This window comes from Corvus cornix, chromosome 9 (genome assembly GCF_000738735.6).
Source record: "Corvus cornix cornix isolate S_Up_H32 chromosome 9, ASM73873v5, whole genome shotgun sequence".
Classification (NCBI taxonomy): domain Eukaryota; kingdom Metazoa; phylum Chordata; class Aves; order Passeriformes; family Corvidae; genus Corvus; species Corvus cornix.
In genome coordinates this window covers 6643556-6657970 of record NC_046339.1, presented here as the reverse complement: position 1 = coordinate 6657970, position 14415 = coordinate 6643556, and the positions used below count along the sequence as shown (strand labels likewise).

Genomic DNA, 14415 nt, shown 5'->3' with positions numbered 1-14415 from the left:
GGCCAGAGCACACGTGTGCCACAGGGGGTGAGCTGCTGCAAATTAGGGGCCCTGCAGAGCCCCTGCTCACCAGATGCTTCATGGAGTCCATTAATTGCTTAAAGAGCAGCAGATGAAGTGAGTGTTTCCTCAGGAAACACTGAAAGAAGCAGAGCGAGAGCATTTGCCGTGGAGTTTCACCGGCAGCTGGAGCAGCTGGTGGGCAGCAGGTGGGCTGGGCAGTGGGAGGCAGCAGGACAGGCTCTGTCTGCACACACCACTTGGCATCAATCAAATCTGCTGGGCTTTTCCTTCAAATCTTCTATGGGAGATCAGGCATGGCATGTCTTTAACTCTTTGAACTGTGGTAGAGAGGCTTGTCTGGAAATCGTGCTAACAGGGAAATCCACAAAGCATGTCTGCTGGTTTTCCAGACTGTAAGCAGCCTTGTCTGGTTTTTCAGTAGGTATTTGGTCTGATGGTGTGCTCCTTATTTTCAGTGGAAAGGACACAAGCAATAGCTGTCTTGCTCAATGTCATGAATGACTATTGAGGCCAACATTGGCTGCAAGAGACATTTCCTTCATTGAATTAATTCTGGTGTGCAAGGTTTCATTAAATACAAGAAACAGACATTGACCAAGTGCTGCAAATCCTCTCCTAACTGCTGTTATTCCTTCCTGTTGTTCATTTATAAACTAAATCCATATTGGAACTGTACAAGTGACAGTTCACTTAAAAACTGACAGTAACTGCTCTCTTTGCAAACTCACAAATAGGAACTATTTAGCCTCCATAGAGGGAAAGGTTGCAGTTCCCATCCTAAAGGAGGAGATTTTAAGCCCAAATCTTGCCTAGGGTCTCTCTTGTTTCCTAAGAGCCAGGAGCCAGATCTCCTGTACTCCAGCCCAACCCTGTAGCTACAGGGCTATTCTCTAATCTCGTTTTCCTGAAAGCCATTACTCTATAAGCATGATAAATAGACTGGTAGAAGTGTTTAGCACTGAATATTCCTGACGCATAATTATTCCAGCCTCCCTTGGCAGCAGAAGCATTACTCTTATGTCAAAGATGAGGAAACAGGGCCACAGTGCTTTGTCCAAGCTTGTAGGACTGTTGAGCCCTGGGCTGTGGCCCCAGGTTAATCCTATGAACTGTGTTCCAGTCAGTGCCAGCTACTGACAGTGAATCAAATAATAGCTCAGTGGAAGAGGAAAATGAAGCAGTACTGCTGAGGAAGACAAAGTATGGTTTTCAAACAGATTTAAAAATTGAGACGGGTGTTGATTAGGTTCATATCACTGTGCAATCTAGAGATGTTAAACAACCAGCTCTCCACAGCTGGGCTGGTGGGAATGTCGACCAGGTGGAATTACTCCTCCTGAAATGCAGTAACCTGCTAGTACTGCAGTGCTGCTTGGAGGGGGTCATTCTGTCATGGGAGGGAAGAAACAAACCTTTTCTTCTCTGACCCCCAAATCTAAGGGAAACCTGGTGTAATAACATGTACTTAAATTTTCCTTGATTGCTTTGCAAAGAAGATAATGTCAGAGAAGCAATGGAGACACAGTGGAAAAGTTTATAGGGAATAACCATTAAGAATATAAGGAACACATCTGTAGTGTCAGGCCATATCTACTCTGTGATGGGAAAAATTGCAGGAAAGAGAATTCTTGAGGGTGCTGGGTCCCTGAGCATGATCCCTCCTGTCCCTGGCACAAGCTGTGCCTTGGCTGTGGTTCAGATGGGCTGGGTGGAGGAGAGACCAGAAGTCAAAGCTGCTGGCCTGGGCTTCCTCTGCAGGTCCTGTGGCTGAATGACAGTGGGGCAGATCACTGCACTCGGGATCTTCCTTTCCAGACTGTAGGGAATGTCAGATGACAACAGGGGAGAGTGACACTGACAGTAGGCTGAAAACTGCAATGAGCTGACAAGAGGTAGAGAGAGACAGTGGTGTGCAAACACCCACGCTCTAAATGTGCAGGACATAAGACAGAGAGGGAGGATTATGGATGCTGAAACTTTTTGAAGTGCTAGTTTTCCAAGAATGTCTATCTTTGCTATGATGCTCTCTGCCCAAGTACATTATTAATGGTTTGTTATGTGAAATCCAGTTCCAGCTGACTGACACATGGTATCAAACAAGGCACACCATCATTTGTGTGTCAGCCTGGTGAACTGAGAAGAAAAAAAATAAAATCCCCATTTTTGAAAACTGTCTTTGAAAAAATTGAAACCCTACAAAACCAAAAATACCAAACAAGCTGCCTCTGTAACTCATGCTTTACAACTGTGTGACCAAACACAGCTGCTCTCAGCCCACACAGGTGTCTGCCAGTTCTGCCTGACTTGATGGGGCACCTGGATGGTCCCCCGATGGTGAATCCTCTGCAGTTCATGTTATGAAGTATTGTCTGCAGCTCTGTTCCCCTTTACAGACCACACTGTTCTCCATAATGGCCCAGTGGGATGAGTGAGCTGAATAGGGCTGCACTGCTAGTGGAGGTTTACCTGCTCCTTTCCAAATTGGAAATGCATGTTTTGTTGGAATGGAATTGACTAGGGACTATTTACAAACATTCCAGCTCCCAAGGGTTTGGAAAACTTTGCTACAAGTTTATTTGGTTGCAGAATGGTCTCTATCAAAGCACCCAGCCTCTCGTGCCCTGCTCTGCCTTTAGTGCTGCTGGAATCCTGTTTCCTCTGTGATGACTAAACTGCAGAGAGCTGATGGGTTCCTTGCTCTGACTGCTCCCAGAGGTGCTCCTGCTGTCTAGGAGGCCTCTGGGAGCCCTGGCAAAGGCTCTGCTGGGGGACCTTGGGTGGCTGAGGGGGACATGGCATGTGGAGCTGGAGACAGTCAGGGTACCAAAGGTCCCATGGGACACGAGCAGGATTGCTGGATGGCTGTGCACAGTGGTGAATTTATATGGATTTTCTGCTGCCTCCAAAAGGAGAACAGGGGCAGAGAAGCAGGGATGAGGGGGAAAGGATCAGCATTGATTAAGCTGACAGTTCTACTAATGTCACTGTGGACACAGCCACTCTCCTTTGCCAGCAGCAACTTCAATAATAAGATGCAGAGGGAGAAGGAGGGAGTGTTACTGCTCACAGTGCTGCTGGCAGTATTTAAATGAGAAACTGGTGGTGTGATGGATGGCCATGATGCAAAGATACATAGTGATCAGTGCCTCTGGAAACGCAGGCAGATTAAGTAGGACTGTGCCTGACTGGTCTGAAGGTGACTCTACTGAGAGCCAGTGGTTAGATGCTAATCTCTTTTTGTTCCCCACAAATAATATTTGTGGAGAACTCACAACAGGTCTTGCAAATATGCTGGCAGGTGCTGCTTTCTCACTTTGGCCTAGATCTGCTTGCTGGGCTCTGGGGTTCATGGGCAGAGGAGAACTTGTTTGGTCCTGACAAGCCAAGATGCACATCAAGTCTTGGCAGAGCTGAATGGTCCAGCTGTCCTGTCTCCTGCCCCTGGTCCTGCACCCAAGTGCCCCCACTGAGCAGCCTTTGGACAGGCTGGCTGACTGGCACTCTTGTCTCACCATGGTCTGCAGACAAACTCAGTTCTTGAACTCTGTACTGTTCTGTAGGAGTCTTTTTCCTAATTTTACCTTCCTTCTGGCAGCCAAGAAGGATTGGTACAGCTCTGCCCAAGCACCTCTAGCTTCAATGCAAGGCAGTGTGTTCCTGGCTGGTCTGGAATGTGCTTGCAAGATGTGTGAGATGGGACAGTCTGTCATCTTCACAGAAACCAGTTATTCAGCTGGACTGAATAGGGATGAACCCCAAGTAAGGAATGCGAATCATGGTGACTGTGCCCTGTACCTGTTTCAAGCCTGAAGCATGAAACTAAATCTTTTTACACCCACAGTTTTAGCCCTAAACCCCTGCTTTAGAAAAGGAGGAGGGTGATGTACAAATAGTGTCTAGGCTGGTTGGTGTTATCATCAGCACATGGGTTTGCACACTGAGTTTAATTGTAGTTAAGAACAGCACCCACCAAATCTTGTATCCCACATGGTGGCTCTTAAGTCTTACATTAGACTGCTGGACTAAGATTTAGGGCTCATTCAATTCATTTTCATGGACAGAATCAGATTAAATAAAAAGTGTTTCTGATTTTATAAACTTCATGTGTATTTGGCAAAATTAGCTGTGATGGGCAACTCTGAGAGGAACCATTCCTATAAATACCCAGACATCATTATTTGGATCCACACGTCCAAGGTCATTATGAAGAGGTAATCTTTGACATGTTTCAAAACACCAAGTCAGGATATTTCCAAGTAGGTTTCTGCTTGGAGATGAGTATAAATCTTTAGTTTTAATTTTGTAGGAGTTAAACTGAAAATTATTAACATCTCCAACACCAGACTTCACATATAGAGCATTGTTCATATCTATCTCATGTCTTCACTTAGCCAGGGGCACTGTCTTTGCTGCCTCTTTCATCCAAGGACAAAACCAATTTTTTAGGATGGCAATTTTTCTCCCATTCTTGCAAATTAGCATTAGAGCATCACTATAGAAATAATCCATGCTATCTGGATTATGGCAAATTTCTATAAATTAAAGCTGGTTTCTAAACTAATATTTAAAGAAGATGAGAGGGAGATGTCTACATGAATTAAACAGATTTCAGTATTTATTTTTCTGACAGAGATTCTGTTTCTACTGAAAGGGTAATGTACATCTATCTTGCAAGGAGTTTCCTTAGAGGGTTTAAATGAAGAGTGAAGCTTTGAGAACAAAGTGAAAATGGAAGAAGAAATATACTGCCATAGGAAGATCAAAAATGAGGCACTTGGGGCTTCAGAGAGTTATCATTAATCCCCTCCTGCCCAGAGGGCATTCCTGTGTGACCATCAAAATGACACACATGCAGCTGTCTGGCAGTTTGCCACATCTCTGGGTTTGATGGACTCTGCTCTGGGGATGGATATACCTCCAGCTGTTCAGAATGGCAGCTTGTTTTCCTCAACAAATTCTCTCTGATGTTTATCTGACCTATTTGAAGCCACGAAAGTAGATTATAAATTGTTTCAAGTGTGTTTTCAACACCTTTTCCTTACCAAAACCTGGAAACACAAGCAGCCATCAAAACCTGAAAGCCTGTTCTGCCTGAGCACAGCTTTGCCTTTAGATTAGGATCAATGTTAAGACTGGGTTGTACTGCCTAAGATTGCTGTTGTACTCATGGCTTAACAAATGTGTAATAAGGTTCACCTTATTAATACAGCGGGGGAAACACAGGTGTGTGTCTGTCTGGTGTGCTGATAAGACTGTGAGGGTTACATTTACCCCCAGGACAGCACAAAAATGTCCCTGGCTGTTTCCATGGGGTGCTACTGCCCAAGCAGCTGCATGGCAAAAACATATACTTCAAATAGGTAAAAGGAGGCAAAGGTCAGGAATATACTCCAAGAGGCAAAGTGAGCTCTTCAAAGTGAGGAGGAGCTCAGAAACAGAGCTGAAGGTCTCACTGAGCCGACAGTGCCTGAAATGGTTTGGTTCTGTTCACCTCATTAGCTTGGGCATTCTCCAAATCAAGGGATTTAGGGCACTGAAAAATTGTTTATTAATAACTGACAAAATGTAAGCATTGATTTTGAAAATGCTGCACAGTTATGATAAAAGAGCAGGTACATGATGGATGACAGAGAGCTGTGGGAAGCATGTGTTTGGCTTTGTTTGGGTTGAGTAAAAGAGAGAGAGAGAGAAGGGTCTCCTAATAGTAGCATGAATATGAACAGCGTAAGACACACTCAGACCATATAACATATTTCAGAGCCTCCTTTCCCACCCTGTGCAGTTGCACACAGATACAGGGATGGTTACCAAGACAATATCTGATGCCTGCAGATAAAATGTTTATTTGCTTTTACATAAAACTGAGCTGGAAGTACAGCTCATGATTGCAAACTGGGAAAGAGGACAGATATTTCCAAAGCTGTTGCCAATCCCCTTACAAGGACATGATTTGACTCCTGCACATACTGAAGAGGAACCCATGACTCAACACGTGGATCTGAACTGAATTGCATTCCCAGGTTTTTATTCATTATGACTCCTAAGCTCCAAAAATAAGAGCCTTTCAAAAAAATAAAATTAAAAAGACACCGGGGGTGATGTTAAAAAACTACCAACAAACAAACCCTTCTGAAATAATGGGAACAACTGTACATATTTCTCAACAGTGAAAGAACTAAAATGCAGGTGTATTCTGACTCAGATAAATCTTAATTTTCCCCTGTGTACAGTTGAGACTGCAAATCAGAGAAAGACTGATGTGGGGAGATGACTTGGCTCTTCTTGCTCAAATAAAATTATTTTCAAGACTATTTGCTTTGTGATTGCTCTAAATCCAGGGCTTTCAATCTCTTAACAAAACTCCTGAACACAGTAAATGCACTGCAGTAGGATTCAGGGAAACTCTCACTGGAGACAGCAGGACTTGCTGCTGTGACTGATTCCACCCAGTCTGGGTGAGAGTGGAATGGATGGACCTTCCTGTCCCTGTGCTCCTTTTCCCAGTGCTACCAGTGACACACAGACCAGTGCTGCATCATTTCCAAGCAGCCTCAACACCTGAAACCAATGAGCTCATTCATTATCCTGCAGGCAGTCAAGGCCAGGACAAAGTCAGGAGTTCAGGGTCAACTGCGTTCACCTGGCTCATGTTTGAGCACGCTGATAGCAGCCTCTCAAAAGAGACCAAAGTTCTCAGAGCTCATCTGCAGCATAAGGTCAGAAACTGACATTTTTTATAGTAGTTTTTAGAACTTCTGCCTCCAAACATACAGATGAAGTCCATTTCTTCACTTAAAAGTCAATATTGTGATAGGAATACTAATGTGATGGAGGAATATGTGTCACACAAACAGTATCACAGACTAGTGTAGGCAACTGCGTATTTTCTAAAGAAGCTGTGAAATGGATAGTGTTTGCATGCACAACCTTTCTTTTGCTGGGCAAGATTTCAGCTTTTCAATTGTCTGAAAACACAGACAACAACTGGCCATGCATGGAGCCTGTTAGTGCTCCTCCAGAGCTCATGACAGCTCAAGACTGCTCATGAATGCAAGCAAAACAGTCCAAACTGGCCCCACCTAAGCCATCTTCCATCATTTGTCTTATTTGGTGACTAATACAGGGCCATCTGTCCACTTAGTGAAACAGAAGCATTAAATTAGAGAAATCATAGAAAGGAAAGACTGGGAGGCCCCTCAAAGGTCACATGGTCCATCTACTGCCCCATGGCAGGTTCAGCTTTCCCTGTACCACTTCTCTCTGTTTTGCCTAACCTGTTTTCCAAAATCATTTCCAAAATTCTCAAATCACCCATCACTCCACTAGGGATAAAGTAAAAGATGTGCTTCATGAAAAACACAACTCTTCAGCCATCAGCTGCTCTCTAAGATGTTCATCTGACAGACAACACATCCACTGTGTGGTTTCCTTATGCTTCCAGGACTCACACTGATCCTTTGGGGACATGCAAATCTCAGGACTGGAAAAGGGGAGATACATGCTAATATTTGCCTGTGAGGTTGTTGTTGGTAATATACACATGAATTTTAGCTAGATGGGGTTTTTGGTCTAATGTCCTTATGCAGTTGTCTTTAAGACCTTAATTGTAGCAAATGGGGTTTGGCACATACTGAGCAGCTCTCAGGCAGTGCTCTATTAGTGATCTCACTGAGGTCACTCTTCTCTTTCTTTACCTTCCCAAGGCATAAGGTAAAACTGGACTAACTCTCTGTTTGGTTCATCCTCTTATTTTCCTTTTGCTTTTCATCCTTGAGCACATTTTCATGGAGTGCATAGAAGTGTCCCACAAAAGGGACCACCCCTGTCTCAGTGCCACAGTCACTGGGAGAAGGTCGCTGGGTGTTCCATGGTGAGCCTCTTCCACACTTCAAATCCAGTGACTTCTCCCCAGGACCTACTGGGAACGGCACCAAAATTGCTTCCTGCAACCCAGCATCCCACCAGTGCTGTCAAACTGGCACCATCTCAGAACCCATACCAGTCAGTGCCAGGGTAACAGAAGCATTTAAGGATACTGCCAGCACATTATGGATTTTAAAAATTGCTTTTAATATCTAATGTCCACATCTTAATCCCAGCCAAATTAGCTGAGCTCCTAAACACTCTTGTAGGGGCTGTAAGTGGGTGGAGGGGAAGAATGTTTGTGAATGGATGCGAGGAAACAGCAGGAAGATTTCACAGAAGAGGCAATTGAGAGCTAATCCCAGGCTGTGCTGCATGACAGTGCCTCTGAATGCTCTCTTATTTACTGATGAAGAGCAATTGACTGAATTGTACTATTTATATGTTTTAAGCATTTTTCCAAAGCTGCATACTTCACAGGAGTATGTGGGACAAACTGGGAATGGAAAGGAGCAATTCTAAGGTAGTTAACAGGCCTGACTGTCATTTTTATTCAGCCTGTATATGTAAAGCTCTTTAAAAGCAGTTTTAAGGAAAATGAAAATCAACACTCTTGAGGTTAACATTGTCTCTTACAGTCTGAGGAGCTAGCACAAATCTTGCATTCCCTTCTTCATGGAATATAAATCAGAGAATATTATAATTTTAAAAAATAATCAGCAGGAAAATCCATGATTCCAGTGACGGGGAGTAAAAGTATAAAACTTATTTATTCATATCAGGTACTGCAGGTTTTTCCATCAATTCCTGACTTGCCAGCAACTCTCTACATTAGTGGAACTTTCATCATAGTCTCATACTCCAGTATTTTCCTAGACTGAACACTCCTAATTTGAAAGATATGGCTTGATGTTGACCATAAAAAACAATCTCTTTTCTGGCAGATCAAAGCAGAGCCAACACATACACACCACTTGCTTTCTAACCCAGGACTTGTAGAGTTTCACTTTTTGGCATCACTTCAGGAGCTTTAAGATTACAGAACAATGTAAGTCAAAAGATTTGAAGCTCTGAGGGGTTGTGCTGCCTCTGGCTGGTTGTTGTCTGTCTGGGTTTTGCTGGCTTTATTTTGTTTGTGGGTTTTTCATTTCTGAACCTTATGCAAAGCACTGAAATATGGTGGAATTAGAGAGAATGCCAAATTGCTGGCCCAACACTTGCTACCTTTTTCTTCCTCTGACTTATCCTCCTGTTTGGTAATCACTCTTGTTTGAGAAGATTTGGTTTGGTGTAGCTTTTGTTTGGGTGTTTTACACTGCTCTGAGAATAAGGCCCCAAAGAGAAAGTTGAGGAAGAAGAAATTCATGGGGGTAGAGAAATTGAGCTAAAATACTCTTCTCACACTCCGAACTTTCACAGATGCCTTTAATATCACATATCCAAAAGAGAAACATATGTATCGGGGGTTACCTTTACCAGTATTTCTCAACAAATCTCCAGAAGCTTTTTGTTATGCAAGAAGCACCGGATATTTTCTCCACTTTTTTAAACATGACAGTATAATCAGAAATAAATAGACTACTGTTAGTTTCAACATAATTTCTTGCTGTCCAGAAATAAGATGGGAGAAAAACCTTTTAGGTAAAAGCAGAAATTGCATTAAGAATCAACATGTGAAACACTTTCTTTGTTAAGCATAATTAGCAGTTCAAAGACACTTGCCTTTCAAATTGTCTGCTTTGATTCCTGTCAGATGCAGAGGCAGTGATATATGACACCACATTCATCAACTAACTCTCAACATAAAATGATGTGATGATTTTTCTCTAATTGAGGGGATGGGAAAGCAAGCCCTTTTTTTTTTTTTCTTAAATGAGTTTGAGAAATAATTTAAATGGCTGTCAGATCTCCAGCAGCAGGTAGTAACACACTGGATGGAAGATTTTCAAATTCAGTTTTTTGCCCATTCCCAGTGTTTTTCTTTCAAAAGTACTTTACTTTCTGACATGTCAGATATTACTTATAGGGATAGTTCTCCCCTGTTTTTAAGACATCTCCTGTTCAAATTTGCCTGCTGAATTCAATATACCATTCTGACAGCTTTCATTCAGACTAGGTGGCTCTTCTGAAATGTTTCAATTGAGAGGTTTCAAAGTATTTTCATTTTATTTTTGATCTTCCTGTGACTATCAAGTATCATGCTGGCCTTTTTTTTTCTAGTTGGCTGCTCTGGTGTTTCTTTCTCTTCACTCTCCATTCCCCAGCACATTTTTATTTTACAGGTGGATATTTTGTGTACTCTTCCTCACATGCTGTTTTTCTTAATCTCTGGATTCTACAGTTAGCATAATTCTGCCTTTTTTTTTTTTTTCAGAGTAGAGTAATTATTAAAATAGTCTAAACTAATTAATATAATAGCCAGCTAGAATGACTCTGTAGCAGACGGACTTGTGAGCACGAACTGCTCACAGCAGAAATCCAAGGTCTGTGCTCCAGCAGAGAGCTCAGGAGAGAAGGGGTGACTGCTCCTACATCACCTTGCGTACTTGATGTGGCTTTGATGACTGCAATAGATTATTTTCATGTGCCCAAAACCTTCCCCTTCAGATTTTACCCAGGCTGTGGGCAGTATTTCAAGCTGTCCAAAAAGAGAAAGTGAAAAACCATTAGAAATACTCCCTGATACAAAAATCAGGTTGTGAAAATAACTATACAGGTTATTTTTAATTCCTTTCTCTGTGTCTGTTGTTCAAGGTTTTAAGCATGACCCAAGCCTGTCTTCTGGGTTTGTTCCTGACACAGGACTTTTTCTCTCTTCCCTTGTTGCCAAGTGTGTGACTGCCTGTGTTTTTGTCTCAGTGTAGCAAAGTTCTGCAGCAAGAAGTGTCCTGGAAGCCTTGGTGAAAGAGGAATGTTGTATTGTGGGAAAGCAAATGTTCAAAGCTGCTGCTTTGTGTGGAGTGACTCAGCTGTAAGGGCTTGGCTTTGCCAACAAAAAGGCAGCTAAACTCAGTGTGTCCATGAAACCAGTGAACAGAACAGGCATCCTGTGAGCTCTGGTACTGGCACGTAAAACCTTCCATCAACTGCAGTGAACTCTTTGCCGTGGAAAGGGATGAATAAAGCCAGAGCTCTGTAGGAACACCCAGTCAGGGGAAGTCCCTGCCCCAAGGAATGTTGGGTTTACGAGAGAGCAGGGAGAAGCCAGAGGTGATGGCCAACAGAAAGATAATTTTTATATCCCCAGTTCAAGGCTGTCCCTCTCTAACACCCTTGCTGAGTTAGTGTCCCCTCAGAACTTACATTCCCCTCATGCACCAAAACAACAGCTCCGCTTTCTGGTACTTTATGACATGAGTGAGCACAGTGTCTGGTCTCTGTGAACTGAAGGGGAAACTAATCTAAAAAGTTTGCTGATTCTACATTATTAGAATTGTTTGTTGATCCTACATCATATCAAATATTTTAGAAATATGTTCATTCTGCTTCATATATGAACTAGCCCTGTGGTCGCTGAGTTGCAATGGTTTATTATCAGTATTTTCCTAGAAAACTTTTAAATAGACATTAGACTGAACAATCAGCAAACAGGAAATACAAATGTTTTCTTTTTTGGCAGTTGAGTCGGGAAACCTGGCTCCAAACCCCATGATAATGCAGTTGGAGACCAAAAACATACCATAAACACAAGCAAAGCTAATGTAACCTAAAAGTTTGATATTAGAAATACTCACTGAACAGTACAGAAAAAACCTTCCATCTCAGTAAATTTCAAGATTCTTAAAAGATAACTTAGAAAACAGGAAGAAGGAGTGTCAAGAATATTTAGTCTTTTACTCTGTTCTTGATTCACATGTGGAGTCTTGTTTGTACAACACAAAGTCATTTTCATCCACCCAACTGCTAGGTATGACACCCTATGAGTAAAAGACCTGCACGTCATCAAATCCTGTACTGAGTAATTTTCCCTTAAAGACACCATTTTTAATTTATCTCAAAGTCCATCTTAGCTCTCAGTACCACTTTTATGCCAGTACCACCAAATTGTACCAGCATTACAGGATTATGAAGTGGGATCACTTACCCTGTCAAGTCTGGTTTCACACTGATACTTCCAGCAGGGCAGGTGCTATATTTTATTAGTTACAGAGATTCACTGTGCATCCAGAACCTGCCCTCTGCACCCTGCTTTTATAGCAGGATTCAATACAGCTGAGCAAATACAACCTCTGCATTATACATGAGGTACAGGGAGATGATGGGAGCAGGGTAAATGCTCTCAGTAGGTGTAGTGTGCACAGGGAATCAGAAACACAGAAACACTCTGCGAGACCAGGGAAAAGGAGGATGGAAAATGTGTTTGAGTCCGCCACGAGGGCCCAGGAAACCCTGCTCAAAGGATTTCTGTCCCAGCCAACTCTGTAATCCCTACCCAAGGCCTGGATGCAATTACAGCTCCACTATATTTCCATGCCAGACTTTAGTTAAACTCTCAACATTGCAGCCAAATAGGGGGAAAACCCCAAACAAATCCAATACACTAGTTGCTAATAACTTCTGAGCAGCAAACCGACAGCAATTCCCCAGCCCAGACTTGTTTCTACTCACCTCCATTTGTCTCTGGGATATTTAAGGCAAAGGCTCATTTTTGTCCTGCAGATTCGGTGCTGCTGCTCAGTGTTATTTTGCCAGGTTGTAAAAAGGCTCCTGACCAAAAGGAAGAGGAAAGCAACACGTAAAGCAAACACAGAAGCCCAAGAGGAAAGCTACACCCTACAGACCGGCACTAACAGCAACGGCGAGACTGGGGAGGGAAGAACACTCCCAGTTAGTAACTTTTTCCGTCGATACATCTGTTACAAAACAATTTTCCTGCAAGCTTCTCTTCCTTCTTGCAAGCAATGCTTTGCCACAGAGGAGACCTCAGATAAACTACATGATGAATGTGGGGTTTGTCAGGGCTTTTTTTGGGTTTTGTTTTTTTACCAAGTAAGCAAATTAGTGAAATATAAACTAGAAGCTCAGCTGACTGCTTTAAAAATACACTGCTAGGCAGTAATTATCACAAGGTGCATTTCTCCATACTTCAGGTTTGGGTTTTTTTAATTCAAAAGTCTTCAACAGAAGCAGAGTCATATTTGAAATAACCACCTATGGGGGTTTCTGGCCAGAAACCCTCAGTGCAGCAGAGTTGAATGTTAGATGATTAATAACTTAATTTTTTAAGAGCTTGATTGTGACCTTGAGACAAGGAAAATATGCCAAACTGTTCTTGCCTCAGAAGGATTTTTAATGCCAAAACAGAACTGCAATGAGAAGGAGAACTCATGATTTCACCTCTAAAGACTTCCAGAGTAGAGAAAAGTGTGGAGGGGCAAAGGGATTTACTTCAGCAGCAGAAGCTGCTGGGCCCAGCTGTGTTTTCACACTCTTGCCTCAGTGGATTTGAGCTTCTCCAAGTGCCAGGGCTGTTCCCTGGTTTAGGTCATAGGGTAGCTCCGCGTGTGAGCCCACAGAGGCAGCGTGGAAACTTTTGTGCTGACAGTCAATGTGTGGCTTGGAAGAAATAACAAATTTTGGTTTGAATTAAAAAAAATTGACAGGTACATCTTGCCAAATGTTAGTCAGAAAGGAAAACTGATGGATATATCGTGTTTGAAAATTCCCAGGGTGTAGCAAATTCATTTGTTTTCCAAAAGCCAGTATCAGGTCCTTCCCTTGCCTCAGAATAAACCTGGAAATACTTCAGGGAGGTTGAGAGAAATTAAGGTTTCATTCACCAGGATAAATAAGATCTGCCTTGAGCCCAGAGCCAGAAAATGCTGTATGTGGTAGCAGAGGTGTGAAAGAACTGCTTCAGGAGTTCTCCTATTAAATGTAATATTAACCCCCACCCTGTGCCCCTGTAACCCTGTGACATCTTGCTTTGCTGTTTTTCCTCTCCATGTGCTGGTGGACTTTTAAAAAGTTGTGAGTTACTTTAAGGAGACACACAGGTCGTGTAATAAGGTGATAAGTCAGATCATGGGAGAAAGGAGTCATCTGGTTCTCATCTGGAATATTAAAAGAGACCTGAATCCACTTGGTTCCCAAATCTCCTCAGACCCAATGGAGCAGGCATGCCTGTGCCCTCGGTGCTCCTTGAAAACTGCAGTCAGCATCTCCTCCAAGTCTTGTTTTCTGAAGGAGCTTCCCCATGTGAACTCCTCTCAGCCAGGAGCAAACCAGTAAGTCTTTCCATCCACACTGCCAAGCAAGGTAAGGGATGGCCTTGGGACACAAGCCCAGGAGGACACAAACCCAGGAGGGACAGAAGTGTCCCCAGCCCTGGCTTGGCCACTGTCTTCAAGCTGAGAACTACTCCCTGGGCAGGAGCAACCTGCATCTTCCCCTCCAATGCAGTGGTTGTGCAAACCTTAGAGCAGCATCTGGCCAATGTTTAAAAACTGAGGACTTAAAACACTGTACAAGAGGTGAGAACTGATTTTGGAGGGAAAAAAATCCACCACTAAAGTCCTTGTGTATAAA

General features: G+C 42.9%; 1 protein-coding gene across 5 annotated transcripts in view; it reads right to left on the bottom strand.

Annotated features, from left to right (window-relative positions):
• LOC104688023 (calcium-activated potassium channel subunit beta-2) overlaps positions 1-12690 on the bottom strand; it is a 142665-nt gene extending 129975 nt beyond the window's left edge. For all 5 annotated transcript variants that reach the window (XM_010397354.4, XM_010397357.4, XM_010397358.4 and 2 more), the window contains exon 1: positions 12496-12690. In XM_010397354.4, the coding sequence (XP_010395656.1) occupies positions 12496-12533 (38 nt within the window). In that variant the 5' untranslated portion in view covers positions 12534-12690. The remainder of the gene's footprint in view (positions 1-12495) is intronic.
• Between the last annotated feature and the right edge of the window lie 1725 nt (positions 12691-14415).